Source organism: Callithrix jacchus, chromosome 11 (assembly GCF_049354715.1).
Source record: "Callithrix jacchus isolate 240 chromosome 11, calJac240_pri, whole genome shotgun sequence".
NCBI lineage: Eukaryota > Metazoa > Chordata > Mammalia > Primates > Cebidae > Callithrix > Callithrix jacchus.
In genome coordinates this window covers 75,912,558-75,936,819 of record NC_133512.1, presented here as the reverse complement: position 1 = coordinate 75,936,819, position 24,262 = coordinate 75,912,558, and the positions used below count along the sequence as shown (strand labels likewise).

Here is a 24,262-nt window from a genome sequence, read left to right as displayed (position 1 = left end):
GATTGCAGTTACCATATATGATATTTCCAAATGGTTCACTCTATAAACAAGTATTTCATGAAATGTTTGCTTTTCTGATAATTAAATACATTAAAATATCAGGATTATTTAAGTACTTGAGATTTGCTTGACAAAAACGTGTATTTTAATAACACCTCCTAATTATGGTACTATGATTCTATCTAGCATGTTTACTTTTGCTTGCAATAGATTCAATTTCAAAAAGCATTAATAAAATAGTTCAGCCGGGCATGGTGGCTCATGCCTGTAATCCAAGCATTTTGGAGGCCAAGGCGGGCGGATCACCTGAGGTCGGGAGTTCAAGACCAGCCTGACCAACATGGTGAAACCCCATCTTTAAATAAATAAATTAAATTAAATAGTTCAAACTAGTAATATATTACTTAATATAAAAGAATATTAACTCACAACATTGTCAGCCCAATCTGCTAGTACTGTTGAGATGTAGTTCACAGCATTAAGAATTGCACAGTATCGAAAGCCAAGAGAAGCTCTAGTCTCTTCTTTCATCACCTGTGTCAGTCGTATCCTAAAATCATCTACTAAGTCCTTCTGTAACTCCAGGAACTGCAGCTTTCGGGAAGCTGTGGGAAGATTTTTATACCTGTCTGTGGAAAAAGTTATTAAAACATATTAAGGTTTACGGTACCATCCAAGATATAGTTACAAGTTTTCCCCACTGTCACGCTTCAGTGCTTTTGTCAAAAATCAATTGCCCAGTCAGGTGTGATTTATTTCTGAGCTCTTTAAGGATATGAGTTTCAAAAGGATGCATGTTTGCCAAAACTCACTGAATAGTACACTTAAGATCTGCACATTACACTGTATGTGAAGTATGCCTCAATTTTTAAAAAAGGCAAACGAGTAAATTATATATAAAAGTTACAGTTTCGGCCAGGCACAGTGGCTCACGCCTGTAATCCCAACACTTTGGGAGCCCAAGGCAGGTGGATCACCTGAGGTCAGGACTTCAAGACTAGCCTAGCCATGATGGTGAAATCCCACCTCTACTAAAACTACAAAAATTAACTGGGCAGTAGTGGCGCGTGCCTGTAATCCCAACTGCTTGGGAGGCTGAAGCAGGAGAATTGCTCGAACCTGGGAGGTGGAGGTTGCAGTGAGCCAAGATTGTATCACTGCACTCCAGCCTGGACAACAGACAGACTGAGGCTATCTCACCAAAAAAAAAAAAAGAAAAAAAAATGACTGTTTCTTCAACAAGTAAATCGCATTTTTTAAAAAAGGAAGAACTTGGATAAATTCAAAGATATAAATTTAAGAAGTTATACGCCAGGTGGAGTGGCTCACGCCTGTAATCCCAGCACTTTGGGAGGCCAAGGCAGGTGGATCACATGAGGTCGAGTCTGGGCCGGGCATGGTGGCTCACGCCTGTAATCTCAGCACTTCAGGAGGCCGAGGCAGGCGGATCACCTGAGGTCAGGAATTCAAGACCAGCCTGGCCAACATGGTGAAACCCAGTCTCTACTAAAAATAAAAAAAAAAAAAAATTAGCTGGGCATGGTGGTGGGCACCTGTAATCCCAGCTACTGAGGAGTCTGAGGTAGTAGAATTACTTGAACCTGGGAGGCAGAGGTTGCAGTGAGCCAAGATAGCACCATTGCACTACAGTCTGAGTGATGAGCAAAACTCCATCTCAAAAACATAATTTATAGTTGACATGATGTCTGAAATTTTCTTTACAATTCTTCAGAAAAAAGTAATTGAAAAGTGTGAATTGCTTTAAACTTTGGTAATGGGTATCTGAGAGTTCATCATATTATCCTACTTTTGTGTATGTGTGAAAATTTTCCCAATAAAAAGTTTTTAAGAGACACACAACTTTTCCTTAATGTTTTTGTCTTAGTGTTTTTCATATTTTTCTTATAGTTAAAAATACGCAATTATTTGCTGACTGGGCTTCAGGTTACCAGACAAGCCTAAGAAATGGACAGGCTAGTGGATGAAGGTGAAGAGGGCCAGGGATGGTGGCCATGAGGGCCCAGTGGCACCTGGACAACCAGCAGGCCCACAATGGGACAATGTGATGCCCAAAGATCAACGAGGGCCAGAGGACGCTAGGCTACCCTCCAGCCAGAGAATCCCTGCACTATAATGAAAGTTCCTATTACTATTCCAATCCTTAAAATCACTTTATTATTTTGCTCTCTTCTGCAATCTTTGATAAATCAAAATCAAGAAAATATTTTAAATATAGACCAATCACCATTTATTGAAGACACCTAAAATGCCCAATAGCATGCGAGTTTAGATAATAAAATTAAATTCTTATTTAACTGTTTTTGTGTAACTATTCAGGAGAGTTCCCCTCATGTACACCACTGTTTAAATCCTTAAATTAAAAACCCAAAAGTTAGAATATTGTGAGATTTCTACCAATATAGAAACTGAATTTAAAGACAACCAGCAAAGGCTGGGCGCGGTGGCTCACGCCTATAATCCCAGCACTTTGGGAGGCCGAGGCGGGTGGATCATGAGGTCAAGAGATCCAGACCATCCTGGTCAACAAGGTGAAACCCCGTCTCTACTAAAAATACAAAAAATTAGCTGGGCATGGTGGTACGTGCCTGTAGTCCCAGCTACTCAGGAGGCTGAGGCAGGAGAATTGCTTGAACCCAGAAGGCGGAGGTTGTGGTGAGCCGAGATCATGCCATTGCACTCCAGCCTGGGTAACAAGAGCAAAACTCCATCTCAAAGAAAAAAAAAAAAAAAAAAAAAGACAACCATCATATAATATTAATTTGTTGAGTCACTTATTTATTGATTAACTTATTGACAGAGTTACTCTCTCTCGCCAAGGCTGGAGTGTAGTGGCTCAAGCACAGCTCACTGCAACCTCCACCTCTCATGCTCAAACTATCCTCCCACCTCAGCCTCCCAAGTAGCTGGGACTACAGGCATGCACCACCACACCTGGCTAACTTCTGTACTTTTTGGAAGACAGGGGTTTCACCATGTAGCCCAGGCTGTTCTGGAACTCCTGGGCTCAAGTAACCTGCCCGCCTCGGCCTCTCAAAGTGCTGGGATTATAGGCATGAAACACTGCATCCAGCCTACTGAGCTACTTTATAAAAGGCCATGTGAAAACAGTACTTTTAAAACAAAGTTGTATCTTAAAAAACTTATACCTACCAGTTATAACCAAGAGTAGAGTCATAAAAGTTTCTGCACAATCTGGAACTTTCATTTCATCCACATCAGTGATATCTTTATATTGCGATACCCAGGCAGCTTCTGATGAAAGCATTGAGTCCATTTTTTGAAGAGCAACTGATAATCAGAAAAAAAGGATTATATCGATTAAGTGGTTACAGTCATTCCTAATTATTCAATTTATAATTATTTAGAAATGATGGCTTTTCTATTAAAAAAAAAACCTACAGTCTCCCACTAGTTGTATTAAATTTGACTTAATTAATGCTTTATTTTAAACAGGATACTTCACCCCCATCCCCAAATTTTGAAAATAGTTGACTTGGCCGGGCTCAGTGGCTCACGCCTATAATCCCAGCACTTTGGGAGGCCAAGGCGGGTGGATCACAAAGTCAAGAGATCGAGACCATCCTGGTCAACAAGGTGAAACCCCGTCTCTACTAAAAATACAAAAATTAGCTGGGCATGGTGGTGCGTGCCTGTAGTCCCAGCTACTCGGGAGGCTGAGGCAGGAGAATTGCTTGAACCCAGAAGGCGGAGGTTGCGGTGAGCCGAGATTGTGCCATTGCACTCCAGTCTGGGTAACAACAGCAAAACTCCATCTCAAAAAAAAAAAAAGAAAAGAAAATAGTTGACTATTTAAGCTACAGTCAAAAAGATTCTACTGGTGAGCGCAGTGGGTTAGTAATCCCAACACTCTGGGAGACCAAGGTGGGCAGATTGCTTGAGTCTAGGAGTTCACAACCAGCCTAGGCAACACAGCAAAACCCCATCTCTACTAAAAACAAACAAACAAATAGTAGTCAGGTGTGGTAGCACACATCTACAGTCCCAGATACTGGGGTGGCTAAGGCAGGAAGATCACATGAGCCCAGGAAGTCAAGGCTGTAGTAAGCCATGATCAGCTCACTGCACTCTAGCCTGGGTGACAAAGTGAGACTGTATCTCAGAAATAAATAAATAAATAAAATAGTCTGACACTGGGAGGCCAAGATGGGCAGACCACTTGAAGTCAGGCGTCCCAGACCAGCCCGGCCAACATGTTGTAAACCTGTCAATCCTAAAAATAGAAAAATTAGCCAGATGTGGTAGTGCACACCTATAATCCTAACTACTCAGGAGGCTAAGGCAGGAGAATTCTTTGACCCCAGGGGGTAGAGACTGCAGTGACCTGAGATTGTGCCACTGCACTTTAACCTGGGCGACAGAGCTAGAGTCTGTCCCAAAATAAATAAAATAAAAAATTCTATGATAAAATCTATAAAACAATTATACACCCCACTGGCTTTACTATTCCACTCTAGAAACACATAGAGTATAATTCCAGGAAAAATGGAAGTTTCATGTGAAATAAAGAAAAGATTATCTCTGAAGGAAACTCAGAAAACCCTGACAAAGAAACTTTCAGATGCCTCTAGTTCCTACTCAGAACTGGAAAAGAAAAATATCAAAAATTTATATCCACAGAAACAGACATTTCTCCCTACCCTCTGGCCACATCAGCACTTACATTTTCTCTCCACCGTCAACCATCTCTGAAAACAGGTTTCCTCTGAGAAAATATGCATACAACTAACAAACGTGCCAGGATAGCCATGAACACTGTGTAGCTCCCTTTCAAACAAGAGTACTTCATCCACCAAATGACAGAAGAGATTGTCATCATATAGCAGACAAGGAATATCAGTGGCTAACTTCTCAAGAACCAGCATCATAAGGCCCCGAGAAAATTCAAGCTAAAAAAAATATACAAACAGGTGTGTAAATAAAAAGTTGTCCATGCACACAAATAGTTCTAAAACAGAAACACAGGACTGAGTCTTACCCTCGCATTTACCAAACAGCCTACTTTGTCTAGTATTGGCTGAATCTTCTCATCCAGAAATTGAGTATGGTTTCCAATCCACATAAGTACTTGAGCCAAGTACCATTCTGGCTAAGGAAGGAGGAAAATAGTTTGAATTCTTAAGTCACTCCAATTAAAAAGTTATAATTACATGAATCTATTTAATTGTATATGCACAACACTTACAAATACTAGTTGAAAATTCCTGTATGTAACAGCACAATTTCTACTCTGAATTTTTAACTCCTGCAAGGCTTAATAATCAAATGTTTGCCAACGTACTCCCAATAAATTTCAATAATGTGACTTAAGCCAATAAACCCATAAATTTACAATGTCACATATATTTAAAACCTAGCACTTCATTAATGTGTAAAATGATGAGTACTACAAAGAACTGATGGCCTATAAATTTTTTGAAATAGCATTTGAAAATAATTTTTAAATATAACTTTCTTATGGTTTTTATTTTCAAAAAGTAAATTAAGAAAAAATTTGCTAGTCTGCATTACAAAAACTACAGGTCTTACACAAGTTTAAGAGCAGAAATACCAAGTACTTAATATTTGCTTTGCTTTGTTTTGCAATGGTAATTCAGTAATAGCTGATGCCCAAGAGCAAAAATACCATATTTTCCTTGTGTCCAGTATATGAACACAAGTCCTCAATTATATGTATAAAGAGAAGTGACAAAACAGGAATTTCGCCCTTAGAAAAAAAACACGAAAGTGAATATAGAGTCAGATTTTAACTTAACCACCAATAGTACAGAAATTCTAACATTTGCTAGTAATAAAAATGAAGAACAAGAGCTGCCAAAACACACCTTGCTTAACACATTAGTCTGCCGGTTCCCTCTGAAGTGATACCTGAACCTCTTCTGAAGAGGTGTCAGCATAATCTGGATGGGCAGGATGACAGAAGGGGATGCAGGTAGAGAGTATTTTTCTGGGAGTTGTTTTGGCTCAGTAAGTAATTCATCTCTGACATAATCAAGTCAAGGAAAAAGAATCCAAAGCATACCTAATATACACACACATATGTACATATACGCACGCAATGAAGTTTTCCAACAAATGTATCAGATACTCAGTAATTATTATGCAAATAAGTAATCTCACTTTATACTGAATATACATTCAGCTAAAATGCACAAAAAGCCAGGCATGATGATGGTGACTCACACCTGTAATCCCAGCACTGTGGGAGGCTGAAGCAGGCGAATCACTTGAATCCAGGAGTTTGAGACATGCCTGGGCAATATGGCAAAACCCTGTCTCTAGAAAAAAATAACAAAAAGTAACCAGGCATGGTGGCACATGCCTGTAGTCCCAGCTACTCAGGAAGAAGAGGCGGGAGGATCAATTGAGCCTAGGTAGTCAAGGCTGCATCAAGCCATGACTGTACCAATTGACTTCAGCCTGGCTGACAGAGTGAGAGCATGTCTTTAAAACACAAAAATGGGCTGAGCCCAGTGGCTTATGCCTGTAATGCCAGCACTTTGGGAGACTGAGGTGGGCGGATTACCTGAGGTGGGGGGGAAACCCCATGGGGAAACCCCATCTCTACTAAAAATACAAAATTAGCTGGCCATGGTGAAACATGCCTGTAATCACTGCTTCGCAGGAGGCTGAGACAAAATAATTGCTTGAACTTAGGAGTGGAGACTGCGGTGAACTGAGATGGTGCCATTACACTCTAGCCTGGGCAACAAGAGTGAAACTCCATCTAAAACAAACAAACAAACAAAAAACTGGCCAGGCGTGCTGTAATCCCAGCACTTTGGGAGGCAGAGGCATGTGGATCACACGGTCAGGAGTTCGAGACCAGTCTGACCAAAATGCTAAAACTCCATCTCTAACAACAACAACAAACAAATTAGCCGGGCGTGGTTGCACATGCCTGTAATCCCAGCTACTTGGGAGGCTGAGGCAGAAGAATCACTTGAGTCCGGGAGGCAGAGGTTGCAGGGAGCCGAGATCACACCATACACTCCAGCCTGGGTGACAGAGGAAGACTCTATCTGGCGGGGGGGGAACCCCACAAAAATGCTATCAGAATTAATCTATAAAACTTTCCTAAACTAGTAACAAAAAAATTCAAGCATCATTTGATTAAACTAACACTGTTACTAAGGTTTCCTCCCAATTGCCCATTTGTTCTATCATCCCAAAAGACCTTTTTGTGCTATAATCTTGGATCAGTGATGCATCTTGAACTCTTCCTTACAGCCCTCCCACCCACACGCAATTCACTTTCCAAGAGTACAGTCCACCACTTGGTGCGCATTTACAGACCAAGTCCAAACACAGGATTCTTGTTTGGCTTTCTTGGCCACTTCAAAAAGGTTTTACTCTCAAGCCACAAATCCATTCTAGAAAGAAGAAATTTTAGTAAGTTTTCAACTGCAAGAAAGATACGAGGTTTGTAGTTTCAAAAGCTGACAAAACAGTGTCTCCAGGTAACTGTATGTCTCTGGGGCACTGGCGGGTCGACTTAAGCCAACAGTTTGTGATTGAGGGGGTGCAATGATTGGCCAATGAAGCTGTGCCAAAATTTCCTCAAAATCACTGCAACGAAAAAGTAACACATACATTTGAGTACATCACCAAATGATCACCAAACACCCATCAGAAAGCAAGTACCACAAAATATGGGTAGTAAATTCCCTACCTTGTAAGCTTGTCCTTGAGAATTTTATGCCAGAATTTAACTGTGGCTCTCATGAAACCAAGAAGATGAGTACAGGATGATTCCTGAAGTTTGATGTCAAGTTCTGCCATAGACACTAGAGTGGAGGCTGCCTCTGGTACATTATTGGTCATCAGATATTGCTGAATATTATCACTGTAAACAAAGTAAAGCAAAATTTTTTTTTCTTTTTGAGATGCAGTTCTTACTGTCACCCAGGCTGGAGTGCAGTGGCATGATCCTGGCTCACTGTAACCTGTCTCCTGGGTTCAAGCGATTTTCCTGCCTCAGCCTCCCAAGTAGCTGGGATTACAGACATGCGCCACCATGCCCAGCTAATTTTTTTGTATTTTTAGTAGAGACAGGGTTTCACCATGCTGGCCAGGCTGGTCTCAAACTCCTGATCTCAAATGACCCACCCACCTCAGCCTCCCAAAGTGCTGGGATTATAGGCTTGAGTCACCATGCCCAGCTGAAAGCAAACTGAAAGAACAGATTGCTCAGAATAATTTCAAATTTGGAAAAAGTTCTTTTTCATGTTTTTTTTTTTTTTTTTTTTGAGACGGAGTTTCGCTCTTGTTACCCAGGCTAGAGTGCAATGGCGCGATCTTGGCTCACCACAACCTCCGCCTCCTGGGTTCAGGCAATTCTCCTGCCTCAGCCTCCTGAGTAGCTGGGATTACAGGCACGCACCACCGTGCCCAGCTAATTTTTTTGTATTTTTAGTAGAGACAGGGTTTCACCATGTTGACGAGGATGGTCTCGATCTCTTGACCTCATGATCCACCCGCCTCGGCCTCCCAAAGTGCTGGGATTACAGGCATGAGCCACCACACCCGGCCCTCATGTTTTATATAAAGTTATATTCAAGGAAGAATGAGGCACCACCCTAAGGTAGCCTTTGTTTTTTAACCTGATACCAAGGCCTCTCTCGGAGCCTAGAGTCCTCTACTTCTGCATTCTTCTAAGAGCAGCAGCCTGCAGCCTACGTTCTGGAGACCTCCCAGGACCTTTCCCTTCCTACTCCTCCTGACAGACCTGTTTTGTGTCACATTCCTGTGGACACCACTCATTTCTGATCAATCTGTCTTTTACAGAAGTCTTCATTATTTTAATCCAAGGGAATAACGTGGGTAGCATCCGGTAAGGTGAAGTACGATATTCTTCAATTGTTACCTACTTTGCTTAGCTGAACTTGATTTCCCACTTCAAAGAAATGTAAATCCAACAAAAACTACCATGTTTAAGAAATGTACAGGGGCCAGGCATGGAGGCTCACGCCTGTAACTTCAGCACTTTGCGGAGCCAAGGTGGGCGGATCACCTAAGGTGAGGAGTTCAAGACGAGCATGGCCAATGTGGTAAAACCCATCTCTTTAAAAAAAAAAAAAGTACAAATATTACAGAAGAATTTCAAATGTACAAACACAGAATATAAAAGTATTGCTTTTTTATTTGATTTTTTTTTTTTTTTTTGAGACGGTCTCACTCTATCACCCAGGCTGTCACCCAGGCTGCAGTGTAGTGGAACAATCACAGCTCATTGTAACCTCAGCCTCCTGGGGCTCAAGCAATCCTCCTATCTCGGCCTCCCAAGTATCTGGGACTACGGGTGCTCACCACACCGCCTAGCGAATTTTTTTCTTTAACAGAGATGGGATTTTGCCATGGTGCCCAGACTCGTCTTGAACTTCAGGGCTCAAGTGATAGGCCCAGCTCAGCCTCCCAAAGTGCTAGGATTACAGGTATGAGCTACCATGTCCGGCAGGAGTACTGCTTTCAAGGATGTAATGAAATAGATTTCTTCACAACACTAAAGCATAAATGACATTTACAGCACAGGAAAAGCCAGAGAAACAGGGTTCACTCAGAGTGATAGTGCTATACTACAGTATCCAAGAAATAGAGCTAATATGAAGATACTAATTCTAGCAAGAAGAAACTACTTTTAAAAAAGACAATGTACATCAGAATAAAATCAGGCCATTATGAAGAAATTTGGAGATGAGGAAAATCCCACAAGCTCTAAAGGAAAGCTAGAAATAGAGATATTATCCTAAGACCTCAGGGAAAGAACACATTATTAAAGAGAAAAAAATAACTGTGCTCTACTTGCTTATGAACTTGATCCATATTTCTAACATAAATCCTTCAGCGTATTTCCCTTACAAACAATTCAGATATCAGAAAAGGTTATCAAGGCCAGGCACAATGGCTCACGCCTATAATCCCAGCACTTTGGGAGGCCAAGGCAAGTGGGTCACTTGAGGTCAGGAGTTTGAGACCAGCCTGGCCAACACGGTGAAACCCCCTCTCTACTAAAAATACAAAACTTAGCCAGGCATGGTGGTGTATACCTGTAATCCCAGCTACTCAGAAGGCTGAGGCAGGAAAATCATCTGAACCCAGGAGGCAGAGGTTGCAGTGAGCTGTGCCACTGCACTCCAGTCTAGGCAACAGAGCAAGAGTCTGCCTCAAAAAAAAAAAAAAAATTAAGATAAATAAATTAAATTTTTAAAAAAATAAGGAAAGAAAAAAGTTATCAATACCCATAGTCCTATTTCAGTTAATCTATTACTTTGGCTACTACAAGACTGAGGGTTTCAAATAACTTATTGTACTTAATAAAGTTATTAACATTGCCTCTTACTGGTATTTCCTTTCTCAGGGACAAGGAGAAGAGCAGTAAAATAAAGCAAGATTTAAAAAATTCCTTCATAGCAATATAATTTATTTAAGAAAGAGATGCTCTAAAAAGTAAACTTTTTATTCAATTTCTAGAATCAACACTACAGTCTTAGGCATATCAATTTATATGTAAAACTCATATATGCAAAACAGATTTCTATACTGTACTGATGTAAAATTCCTTAACATTTTGGGAAATATATGCAGTAAAAATAAATGCATAAAATATCCATAACAAACATAACATTATTAACTATGATACATTTGAAACAGGACATTAAAACCCTCAGATGACTTTTTCCCTCAGGCTTTTTAGGCAACATTAATGGTTACTGACCACTTTGCAACAAGTACTAGTTAAAACAATCCAAGGATGGGACAGTACAATTTGGAGGGATTGGGGGACCTTATCATGAAACTAAAGAATCTACTAATCTAGGTGGAAATGTTACTTCGGGTTGTTTGAAAGGCAAAACTAGATCCAATTAACCACTAGTGATAGCTATTCAACTCAAAAGAACAAAGGTCAAGCCTTACTTCCTTGTTTTTCCTACCCAGAGGTAGAAGACCTCTTGTTATTCATCTAAGAATACTGTGTACCTCTTATGATTCCCACTGAAAAATATTCAAATTATAAAGAAAGCAATCCATTTTGTTAAGTGATCAGTTCTAAAAATTAAATAGGAATACCTATTACCAAACTATGTTTTATTAATCTGGCATTACAAAGAATAGTTTTTATCATGTGTTCATATTCCAGTTATAAGACTTAAGTTTAACGTACTTACATTACCTTCTTTCAAATGCTAATTAAGCTTCCTGAAAAGTTTATGTTCATTCACAATAAAGGAAAAGAAGCATTATCATATTTTCATAACTGGTTAAATTATTATAATCTTTCATTAACTCAATTATTTAATGGTACACATGCACTCTTTAAGACAGAAGCCTCAAAGGAAAATAGTAATTATGAGAACAAAGAGGCCCATTTTACCTTAGTTCTTCAATTTGTGAAATCCATTTAAGGTAAGCAAGATGACGTTCGATCTCTTCAATCTGGCTAATCATGGCTCCAAGATCATCCATCCAAGGCTGTGCAGTCAGCAAATGGCTGTTAATGGCACTGAAGAGATGAGTTTCCTGCTCCAGAAACTGATTAAGAAATTGCTTTGATTCTTCTGCATTTTTTAAGGCACTTTGAATTCTTTTAGGGATTTCTGATGAAATTGTAAGTACCTGACAAATAAAAGAAAAAAAAATGAAAGAGAGAAAGAAAAGCAGCAATCACATGAAGTTTTCTAATTTTTTTTTTTTTTTTTTTGAGAGGGAATCTCACTCTGTTGCCCAGGTTGGAGTGCAGTGGTGCCACCATATCTCGCTGCAGCCTTGACTTCGTGGGCTCAAGCCATCCTCCCACTTCAACCTCCCCAGTAGCTGGGACTACACATATGCACCACTACATTTGGCTTTTTTCTTTAAATATAAACAAGGTCTCACTATGTTGTCCAGGCTGTGTGTAACCTTTTTTATTAGTTCATTCCCTTCAAAATACATATTTGTTGTAACAGAACTGGAAATCATCCATCAAAACCTTCAAAAGAAAGGTTTGATTTCTTCATCCCATACCAACCAAACCCAAACATAAAATACTGTTTTATATACATACGAACGTCAGGAAGAAGTATGCCTTTGTGTTGAAAACAGTAAGTGAAACAAAAAAATAAGTAAAAAATATACACATACATACATATATACACATACATGTATAGGAAGGGACCTAACACACTGGCCCCTAGTAAGCATCTAGAGGTCTGCCTCCACAGGCTCAGCAGAGGATCCAGCGAGAGAAAACTTACTAATAACATGCTCTACCTACTAAATATTTTCCTTCAAAAGCAAACAAAGGGCTGAGCGCAGTGTTTCACACCTATAATCCCAGTACTTTGGGAGGCTGAGGTGGGTGGATCACTTGAGGTTCAAGAGTTTGAGACCAGCATGGCCAACATGGTGAAAGCCCATCTCTACTAATAATACAAAAACTAGCCTGGCATGGTGGCATGCACCTATAATCCCAGCTACTAGGGAGGCTAAGGCAGGAGAACCACTTGAATCCAGGAGGAGGAGGTTCCAATGAGCCCAGACTGTGCCACTGCACTCCAGCCTGGGTAACAGAGCAAGACTGTCTCAAAAAAAAAAAAAAAAAAGCAGGCCGGGCGCAGTGGATCACGAGGCCAAGAGATCAAGACCATCCTGGTCAACAAGGTGAAACCCCGTCTCTACTAAAAATACAAAAATTAGCTGGGCATGGTGGTGCGCGCCTGTAGTCCCAGCTACTCGGGAGGCTGAGGCAGGAGAATTGCTTGAACCCATTGAACCCAGGAGGCGGAGGTTGCAGTGAGCCAAGATCGTGCCATTGCACTCCAGTCTGGGTAACAACAGCGAAACTCAGTCTCAAAAAAAAAAAAGCAAATGAAGATCTCATTCTAAAAGGCTGGAAGGCTGGGCATCTCTATTTTGCCAACATCCCCCAGGTGATTCTGAATTAAGGCCAGGCTAAGAACCACTGACTTGGTGGGATGATATCTAAGCAATACCTTTAGAAATGGCATTTACTGGCCAGTGCAATGACTCACACCTGTCATCCTAGCACTTTGGGGAGGCCGAGGCAGGGAGATCACTAGAGGTCAGGAGTTTGACAACAGCCCGGCCAACATGAAAAAAAAAACCAAAAAACTAGACAGGCATGGTGGCACACGCCCATAATCCCAGCTACTTGGGAGGCTGAGGCAAGAGAACTGCTTCAACCTGGGAAGCGGAAATAACAGTGTAGATCGTGCCACTACACTCTAGCCTAGGTGACAGAGAGAGATTCTATCTCAAAAAAATAAATACAAATACAAAAATTAGCTGGCTATGGTGGTATGAGCCTGTAATCCCAGCTACTCAGGAGGCTGAAGCAGGAGAATCACTTGAACCCGGAAGGTAGAGGTTGCAGTGAGCTAACACCACCACACTGCAGCCTGGATGACAGAGCAAGACTCCGTCAGGAAAGGGAAAAGGGGAAAAGGGGAAAGGGGCAAAAGGGGAAAAAGGGGAAAAAGGGGAAAAAGGGGAAAAAGGGGAAAGGGGAAAGGAAAGAAAGAAAATGGCATACATTAAATGAATTTTTCTCATAGTATGTGGGAAAACATATACAATTATTAGTTATCAGCAAAATACAAAGAACATTATAGAATAATTTCAATCAACAGTGATTAAATACTTATTCTGTACCAGACACTGCTAGAAATATTCAGATAAACAAGATACAGCCCCTGTCCTTAAGGTCACTGTGGTATATAAGAGAGTTGTAGGCAAATAATTTCAACAGTGGGATTAACACAATAAAATATACAGGCTACATTTAATGAATATGCATATTAATCACCTAGAGATCTTGTTAGAATACAGATTCAGAATAGTAAGTCTGAAGTAAGACTGAGATTCTGCATTACTAGAAAGCTCCCAATCTGCCTAAACTAAGATTGTGTCACCAAGAGTGGGAAAATGGGCCAGGCATGTTGGCTCATGCCTATAACCCCAACACTTTGGGAGGTTGAGGTGGGCAGATCACCTGAGATCGGGGACTCGAGACCAGTTTGACCAACATGGAGAAACCCCACCTCTAGTAAAAATACAAAAATGAGCTGGGCGTGGTGGCATAATTTACAGTAGCCTATAATCCCAGCTAATCAAAAGTCAAGAGTTTGAGACCAGCCTAGTCAATATGGTTAAACTATCTCTCTACTAAAATTAAAAAAATTAGCCAGGCATGGTGGTGCATGCCTGCAGTCCCAGCTACTCGGGAGGCTGAAGCAGGAGAATCACTTGAACCCAGGAGGCAGAGATTGCAGTGAGCCAAGATCATGCCATTGTACTTCAGCCTGGGCGACAAGAGTGAAAACTCCATCTCCAAAAAAAAAAAAGTGGGAAAGAAGGAATGGACACCAGAGATGTTGAGGCAGAACTCAGATGACTTGGTGATAGGGACAGAGGATGACGACAAGGAATCCAGGACTCCTAAGCTTCAGGTCTAAGTGACAGGCAGATTGTGATGCCATTATATAAACAAGACAGATAAGCCTCTAAAAAATGGATCAGTAGAGTTTTGGACATGCAGAATTTAAGGTTCAATAAAGAACTTCAGCCAAATTTTCTGTGGTCATTAGGGAAACAAGCCTAATTACAGTGGGTCAAAGATGAACAGCAAATTAGAAAGCAGAGATAGATAACAAAGGTTATTTCTGAAGCCTGACAACCAGAGGAAAGAACTAATAACTGCTAAAAGAAGAAGGGTTTTTGTTTGTTTGTTTAGGTTTCACGGAAAAGACCTGTCTATGTCCATATGCTGAAGGGACAGGACTGGTTGAGGAACACAGGGTAAAATTATAAGAGTAACACAAATTCACTAAGGTGGTAGGTAGAACCTGGGGTATAAGGTCTGCCTTAGACTGATCCTCTGCTAAACGAAGAGGTAAAAAATGATGGCACAGGCCGGGTGCAGTGGCTTGCGCCTGTAATCCCAGTACTTTGGGAGGCCAAGGTAGGTGAATCACGAGGTCAGGAGTTCAACACCAGCCTGGCCAAGATGGTGAAACCCAGTGTATACTAAAAAATACAAAAAATAGCTGAGTGTGGTGGCGGGTGTCTATAACTCCAGCTACTCAAGAGGCTGAGGCAGGAGAATCGCTTGAACCAGGGAGACGGAGGTTGCAGTGAGCCGAGATCTCACTGCCACTACTATTCCAGGCTGGGTGACAGGGCAAGACTCCTCTCAAAAAGAAAAAAAAAGAAAAGATTGCACATAAGTTTGTGGACTATGGAAGAGACTATTCAATAAACCGAATTCAATGCTACTAAACTCACACTATGCCTCTATTTTTTCTGCTTGGGAAAAGGAAAGGGTAGGAGGGACAGGTCAAGTAGATGTCTCGGAGAGAATTTGGAAGAACAGCTGAGGGGAGTACAGAGGAGTGGACCTTCCCATGGCAGGGCTGCTGGTGGGGCTGAAGATTCAGCCAGAGTGGCAAACCACACACATCGGTTGGCATCAATCTACTCAGCTATGACTTCCTCCAACTGGGCCCACAACAAACTGCCAGCAGGAGTGGAAAAGACGGACAAAGCCAGGCTAAACTTGGAGACTAGCAGTAGGTGTGATGGGAAGACAGGAAGCTGTGGAGGCCTAAGGTAATGGGGACAGGAGAACATAAGATGACCAAAAAGCTGGAAATAACCCACAAAGAATTTACTTAACCTAATTTAGTAGCTATATGACAAAAATCTTTTATCTTTGACAAACACACCATTCCAAGTAGAGGGGCCTACTTATTTTTTTTAAGCTTATACTCACTAGATTTTTTTAAAAAGTATTCAAGTAATATGTTCATTGAAAAAGGAAAAAACCTACAAATGCGTAAGAATACTTATTTTTGAGATGGAGTTTCGCTTTTGTTGCCCAGGCTGGAGTGCGATGGCACGATCACAGCTCATTGTAACTTCTGCCTCCTGGGTTCAAGTGCTTCTCCTGCTTCAGTCTCCTGAGTAGCTGGGATTACAGGTGCCCGCCACCACACCTGGCTAATTTTTTGTTGTTGTATTTTTAGTACAGATGGGTTTCACCATGTTGGTCAGGCTGGTCTCCAACTCCTGACCTAAGGTGATTCACCTGCCTCAGTCTCCGAAAGTGCTGGGATTACAGGCATGAGTCAGCACACTCAGCCTAAATGTATTTTTTAAATACATCGCTTGTCAACCACCCACCCAGAATAACCGTTATGTTATACTTCTTTTCACGTTTCCTATGTGGGCATTTATTAAAATTTGAAATGTGACTGGGTACAGTGGCTCACATCTGTAATCCCAGAACTTTGGGAGGCCGAGGCCAGTGGATCACCCGTCAAAAGATCGAAACCATCCTGGTCAACATGGTGAAACCCCGTCTCTACTAAAAATACAAAAAATTAGCTGGGCATGGTGGCACATGCCTGTAATCCCAGCTACTCAGGAGGCTGAGGCAGGAGAATTGCCTGAACCCAGGAGGCAGAGGTTGTGGTGAGCTGAGATCGCGCCATTGCTCTCCGGCCTGGGTAACAAGAGTGAAACTCCATCTCAAAAAAAAAACAGCTGTATAAAATGTTAGGTCTCAATATGTTTTCAAGACAAATCACATCAGTAGGAACTTTGTCTTTTACATAATTTGTAAAATAGGTAGTACACTGTAGGTCCTGAAATCCTCTTAAACAGTTTACAATAATTAGACTATCTGTCACATTCTGTATAATAATATTTACATTATATCATTGATATTATTTCAGTGAGGTCCAATACTTACTTGTTCTTCTAACTGCATTTTACTTTCTGTCATCTGTTCTATGAGTTTATCAAGTTTCTTTAAAGATTTAAGGTCATTTCCAACTTCCTTTTCTATGAATGCAGACACATAAGCAAGATCACCATTATCTGTACCTTCACTGACTTGTTTATTTCCAGTAAGAACTGCAACATTTATGTCACCTAAAACAAATGAAAAACAATTACTCAACACCAGTAAGTACTATGGAATTAAAGACAACATAAAAGATGTAAAAGCAGTGTATCTACCTTCAAAAGTTAGTAATTTTGAAAGGCAAGATGGCTCACACCTGTGATCCCAGCATTTTGGGAGGCTGAGGCAGGTGCATCATCTGAGGCCAGGAGTTCAAGACTGCCCTGACAAACATCGTAAATCCCCATCTCTAGCAAAAATACAAAAATTGAGGCCGGGAACCATGGCTCACACCTATAATCCCAGCACTTTGGGAGGCCAAGGCGGGTGGATCACGAGGTCAAGAGATTGAGACCATCCTGGTAAACAAGGTGAAACCCCGTCTCTACTAAAAATACAAAAATTAGCTGGGCATAGTGGTGCACGCCTGTAGTCCCAGCTACTTGGGAGGCTGAGGCAGGAGAATTGCTTGAACCCAGAAGGCGGAGGTTGCGGTGAGCCGAGATTGTTCCTACAGCCTGGGTAACAAGAGCAAAACTCTGTCTCAAAAAAACGTAACAATAATACAAAAATTAGCTAGGCATGGGGGCACATGCCTGTGATCCCAGCTTTTCAGGAGGCCAAGGCAGAGAATCCCTTGAACCCAAGAGAAGTTGGCAATGAGCCAAGATCATGCCACTGCACTCCAGCCTGGGCAATGGGGGAACTAGGTCTCAAAAAACAAAACCAAAGCAAAAAAAAAGTTAATAATCACAGACACACACAAATTACCAAATGAATAGCTCTAAAGCACTCTACCAACCAACTACTGCAAATGCTGAAGAGCTGAAAAAAGTATTAAATGAAAATTTCCTAAAGTGTGACCCAACCAAAGGTTTCAATAGACAAGGCATAATACCTTTTCAAAATGTGTAAGAAACCAGTGGTATAGTCCAGAGCAACACCAAAGGAAAACTCTTGTTTTAAAATTAAAAAAAAAAAAGGGCCAGGCACAGCAGCTCATGCCCATAATCCCAGCACTGTGGGAAGCCAAGGCAAGAGGATCACTTGAGCCTAGGAGCTGTAGAACAGCCTGGGCAACAAAGCAAGACTTCACGTAACAAAATTAGCCAGGCATGGTGGCGCAAACCTGTAGTCTCAGCTACTTGGAAAGCTGAGATGGGAGGACTGCTTGAGCAGCCTGGGAGATCGAGGCTGCAGTGAGCCATGATGCACCACTATACTCCAGCCTGGACAACAGAGCGAGACCTCATCTCTTTGAAAAATAATAAAATAAAAAGATTTTTAAGTTTCAGTGTTATTGTACAAAGATATCTTTGTCAGAAACAGAAAAAAAAATAAGAATTAGCTGGGCATGGTGGTGCACGCCTGTAGTCCCAGCTACTCAGGAGGCTGAGGCGAGAGAATTGCTTGAACCCAGAAGGCGGAGGTTGCAGTGAGCCAACATCGTGCCATTGCACTCCAGTCTGGGTAACAACAGCGAAACTCCGTCTCAAAAAAAAAATAATAAGAGAACAAATTACTAGGAAAAAGTAAAAATGACTAATGCAACCACTAAATAGTATAGTCTACAGTGAAATTCTTTCCATGGCAAACTACCTGTTTGGTGAGATTTAATGAGTCTAATACACATTGGACTTACACATTTAATGTATAATAATCTACTACTATTTACAGAACTCACAATGCCTTTTTTTAATCTTAAATAAAACAAGTGAGTTGTGGGTGTATTTGCTGACAAATGGAGGCAGGAAACGTTTTGTGAATGCTAAAGTTGCTGTACCTTACGGAGGAAATTCTATCTTTACTTTTTCAAAAAAAATTACACCCACTGGGCATGGTGGCTCATGCCTATAATCCAAGCACTTTGGGAGGCCAAGAAGAGCTGATCACCTGAGGTCAGGAGTTTGAGACCAGCCTAGCCAACATGGTGAAACCCTGCCTCTACTAAAAATACAAAAATTGGCCAGGCATGGTGGTACATGCCTGTAATCCCAGCTACTCGGGAGGCTGAGGCAGAAGAATCACTTGAACCTAGAGGTGGAGATTGCAGTGAGCCGAGATCTTGCTACTGCACTTCAGTGCAGTGCAAAAAAAAGTAAGAGAAAACAAATTAGTAGGAAAAAATCAAAATGACTAATGCAACCACTAGTTGGGAGACAGAGTAAGACTGAGTCTCAAAAAAAAAAAATTACTTGACATGTAACTATTCAAATATGGCATTCTTGGTGAAATGACATTCTTCTAAATGACATACCAGTGATATGGGAGGTTTTTGTGTCTCTCCTTTTCTATTTCTTGTAAATGGCACTCCTAATTGCAAAGCAGTTTGAGCCACAGAGAGAGGAACAAGGACAAAGTCCTTAATATGACAGTCTACATCTGGTATTTTATTAAAATGATAGCTCAGCAGGCATCAAACTACTTTCTAGGCATCTAAATGAGGCAAAGGTGGAAAGTGGAAAGGGAAGGGTTTAACTCAAAGATAGAGGGCACTCTCAAATCCTTCAAGAAAAAGGAGCTGAGATGTGGCAGCTTTGACAGTCATGTGCTATAGACTGCTTAGAGCCTTCTTTCTGAGGCAGATTCTATCAGCCGCCCATGTCAAGGGCAAGTCTTACTCCTAAGGGCCATGTGGTAATGTGAGCACCCTTTCTCTTACTGCTACTCATTCCCAACTGTTTGCCATAGCAAAAGAATTAAAAAATCCCGAGAGTAATAACATGCCTTTCCCCTTCCTCTCCCAAAACACGTCACTTCAAAACTCCCTAAAGAGTCCTTGATTTGCAATAAACTGCCATTAAAGTAAAATGGCGCCAGGCGCGGTGGCTCACTCCTATAATCCCAGCACTTTGGGAGGCCGAGGCAGGTGGATCAAGAGGTCAAGAGATCGAGACCATCCTGGTCAATGAGGTGAAACCCTGTCTCTACTAAAAATACAAAAATTAGCTGGGCATGGTGGTGCGTGCCTGTAGTCCCAGCTACTCGGGAGGCTGAGGCGGGAGAATTGCTTGAACCCAGAAGGCGGAGGTTGCGGTGAGCCGAGATCGCGCCATTGCACTCCAGTCTGCGTAACAACGGCGAAACTCCATCTCAAAAAAAAAAGGTAAAATAGCGAAAGTCCACATCCCTGACTTAGGGAGGAATATACTCCCGTCTTAGGGAGGAAAGGGTGGGACCGACCTTTTTTCCCCTTTTCCTGCCCAGTCCAAGATCCAGAACCCAAGTTATCCGTTGTGCTCTTCCTAGAGCAATTTTAAATTGCCAATTTACTGAAGATGAACTAAACAACTAGCATTTGCCTCCTTTGAACCTATTTAGTGTGGTGGTCATCTGTCCTAGATCATGAGCCCCTCCAAATTCCTGATGCTTAATAAAAGTTGATGTTTCATTAAAATCACAGGCAGGCCCCAATTACTCTCAGTTGCAGACCCTTGTAGACAGAGATCGGGCGGGACAGCTGGGAAGAAAGAGCTAAGGTGTTTGCAGCTGGCTTACTTTTCTCCTCGAGGTTCTTCCCTTCATCACCACTTTCAGCGCAGCACTAGAAGAGAACAGGTGTGACAAGCACATTAAGGTTAAAGTCGTAGATGGAACTCATACCCGGCTCCCAAAGAGCACCCACTGGAGGCCAGAGAGGTTCCAGACGCTCTCCCCATTTCTGAGTGGCCAGGGCCGTCTACACCAGGTGCCCCAAAGTGTCACCTTCCTGGTGCCACCAGTGCCACCTTCCAAGGAGGTCTGTGTTACCTCTGCAGCACCTGGAGTTACCTTGCCTGCCCACTAGGGCCACCTCCCTCGAGATCTGTCATCCCACCAGGGCCGCCAAAGTCACCTCACTGGAACTACCACCTCCTCTAGGAGGCCTTGCAAGGGCCTCTAACCTAAGCCGCCTAACCTAACAAGCTTAGAGGGCCACCTCACCGGGACTATCTCCCCCGGGAGGTCTGTGCCACCCCAATGGGCCACCAACGTCCTTTCCCAGTGACACCAGGGCCGTCTCACCGGGACTGCAGGAGAGGCGCCAATCTCGCCGGCTGGTAGCATCTCGCCTCCGCGCGAGTCCTCGGTTCCATTCGCAGCCAGCGTGGCCTGTGGAGTCCGCTAAGCCCAGCAACACGCTGACGAGCTCAGCCTCAGAGGACGTAGGACTCGGAGCCACCGCGACTTCCTCTTGACGTCTCTCTGGTTTCTTCCTCTCAGCCCAGAGAGGCCTCTGGTTGCTTCCTCTCATCCCAGCCGCCGGCTGTGCTCTGTCCCTCCCCCTCCTGGCCGGAGGTCGGAACGGCAGCTCAGGAAGCGGGCACCCGCCACAAGGAGCTCCAGAGAAGGGGTTCGATCCCTCCCAACAGCGGTAACAGTCACTTTATTGACGCTCTTAATGATGGAACTTTAAGATAACCCTCTCTCTAAGCGTTTTTAAAAAAAAGTATATATATACTTTTTCTTTTCTTTTTCTTTTTTGGAGGGGTTTCACCATGTTCATCAGGCTGATCTTGAACTCCTGACTTCAGGTGATCTGCCCGCCTCAGCCTCCCAAGGTGCTGGGATTACAGGTGTGAGCCACCGCGCTCGGCCTATCTACGCCTTAAATTCACTATGAATCGTTTAAATTTCTATTTTAGACGATATCCAGATGTTCTGAGAGTGTAGGGGGCTTGTTGACTAAGAGCTCCGGTGCAGGGTTATTTGGTTCGAATTTTTAATTGGGGGTTTCCAATGAATGTCAGTGTCTTTAGATCTTTCTTTTAAGGTTGGTTAGAGTCCCTAGAGATGGCTGCTAATTTCCTGCCTAGAAGATGTAGTGGTTATAAGCATTCTGGGAGCTGAATAAAGAGAACAGAGCATCTAACACGTATTTTGCCCAAAACCCTGTCTTTTACAGGGAAAAGAAAAGGCAGTTACCTAGAAGCAAGGGGTGGGTAGCGGACCTGTGAACTTGACAGCCTCATAAACTAACATGGAAGGTAGTACCATAGAGACTAAACAAATAAGGGGTGAAAAAAGCAACCCCCAGAGGAAACAGAAACCATATGGTGAGAAGATAAATCAAATATATTTCACTGAGATATATAATCGATACCCTGAGCTACAAATTACCATTGCAAGCATAAAACAAGAAAAGGATACTGTTTTTTATGTTACTTATTATGGGTACATAATCGTATATATTTATAGTGTACATGTGATGTTTTTGTTTTGTTTTGTTTTTTTGAGATGGAGTCTTACACTGTCGCCCAGGCTGGAGTGCACTTGTGCAATCCCGGCTCATTGCAACCTCTGCCTCCCAGGTTCAAGCGATTCTCCTGCCTCAGCCTCCTAAGTAGCTGGGATTACAGGTGCACACCAGCACGCCCAGCTAATTTTTTTTTTTTTTTTGTATTTTTAGTAGAATGGGGTTTCACCATGTTGGCCAGGCTGGTCTTGAACTCCTGACCTCATGATTCGCCTGCCTTGGCCTCCCAAAGTGTTGGGATTACAGGCGTGAGCCACGGCACCCGACCCACAGATGATGTTTTGATACAGGTATACGATATGTAATTGTCAAATCAGAATAACTGGTTGATAACCGGTTATCAATCATCCTGAGAACTTATTTCTTTATGTTAGGAACAGTCCAAGTCCACCCTTTATTTTAAGATATGCAATATTGTTGACTGTTGTCGCCCTGTTTTTTTTTTCTTTGTTGTTGTTTGTTTTGGTTTTGGTTTTTTGTTTGATTTTTGAGACAAGTTCTCAGTCTGTTGCTCAGGCTGGAGTGCAGCGGTGCAATCATAACTCAATGTAACCTTGAACTCCTGGGCTCAAGGGATCCTCCCACCTCAGCCTCCTGGGTAGCTAAGACTACACACTGGCACCACCATGCCTGGCTAACTTTTTTTTGTTGAGACAGCGACTCGCTAAGTTGCCCAAGCTAGACTCTAACTTCTGGGCTCAAGCAATTCTCCTGCTTTGGCCTCCCAAAGTGCTAGGATTACAGGCATGAGCCATGGCAACTGGCTCGTAATTGTATATTTGGACTCATTAATCATCCCCACTCTATGCCTTCATCCACCCTACCCTTTCAGCCTTTGGTAACAATCATTCTACTCTATCTCCATGAATTCAACTTGTTCAATGTTTAGCTCCCACATATGAGAGAAAAGGATACTATTTAAAAGGAGCATTGGTGGGGCACAGTGGCTCACGCTTGTAATCCCAGCACTTTTGGAGGCCGAGGCAGAACAAATTGCCTGAGGTCAGGAGTTCGAGACCAGCCTGGCCAACAGGGTAAAACCCCGTCTCTACGAAAAATACAAAAATTAGCTGGGCATGGTGACAGGTGCCCATAATCCCAGCTACTTGGGAGACTGAGGTAGGAGAATTGCTTGAACCTAAGAGGCAGAGGTTGCAGTGAGCCAAGATTGCACCACTGTACTCCAGCCTGGGCAACAGAGTGAAACCCTGTCTCAAAAATGAATAAATAAATAGATAATAAAAGGAGCACTCACTAGTGAAAATGGGGATGGTATAAATACATAAAATAAAAACAGCATTCAGAGATGAAAAAACATAACAGCAGAAATTAAAGGTTCAAGAGTCAGAAGATAAGCTGGGCACAGTGGTTCACGCCTGTCATCCCAACACTTTGGGAGGCCAAGGCAGGTGGATCACTTGAGGTCAGGAGTTCCAGACCAGCCTGGCCAACATGGTGAAATCCTGCTTCTACTGAAAATACAAAAAATTAGCTGGGCATGGTGGCCCATGCACCTGTAATCCTAACTGCTTGGGAGGCTGAGGCACAAGACTTGCTTGAACCCAGGAGACATTAAATTTCTGCTGTCCTATTTTTTGGCCTCTGAATGCTCTTTTAGTTTTATTTATTTATTTTCACCCTTCCCATTTTCACAAGTGAGTGCTCCTTTCGTTATTTATTTATTTATTTGAGACAAGAGTCACACTCTGTCACCCAGGCTGGAGTGTATTGGCGAGATCTCAGTTCACTGCAACCTCTGCCTCCCAGGTTCGAGTGATTCTCCTGTCTAAGCCTCCCAAGTAGCTGGGACTACAGGTGTGCACCATCACACCTGGCTAATTTTTGTATTTTTAGTAGAGAAGGGTTTTCACCATTTTGGCTAGGCTGGTCTCAAACTCCTAACCTCAAGTGATCTGCCCACCTCAGCCTCCCAAATTGCTGTGATTACAAGCATAAGCCACCACACCTGGCCAAAAACTAGACTTTACTTTTTTAGAGCATTTTAGATTACAGCAAAATTGAGAGGAAGATATAGAGATTTCCCATATACCCCCGAACTCACACGTGCACAGAATTCTGTACTT

The 24,262-nt window shown here is 42.3% G+C and overlaps 1 protein-coding gene across 1 annotated transcript in view; it reads right to left on the bottom strand.

Annotated features, from left to right (window-relative positions):
• RINT1 (RAD50 interactor 1) overlaps positions 1-21,126 on the bottom strand; it is a 31,691-nt gene extending 10,565 nt beyond the window's left edge. Inside the window, 12 exon segments of the mRNA XM_009002620.5 lie at positions 430-629; positions 3,172-3,309; positions 4,703-4,928; positions 5,018-5,128; positions 5,865-6,021; positions 7,459-7,608; positions 7,712-7,885; positions 11,411-11,652; positions 16,790-16,971; positions 20,441-20,486; positions 20,948-20,985; positions 20,988-21,126. Of these exon segments, the coding sequence (XP_009000868.2) occupies positions 430-629; positions 3,172-3,309; positions 4,703-4,928; positions 5,018-5,128; positions 5,865-6,021; positions 7,459-7,608; positions 7,712-7,885; positions 11,411-11,652; positions 16,790-16,971; positions 20,441-20,486; positions 20,948-20,985; positions 20,988-21,018 (1,695 nt within the window). The 5' untranslated portion in view covers positions 21,019-21,126.
• Between the last annotated feature and the right edge of the window lie 3,136 nt (positions 21,127-24,262).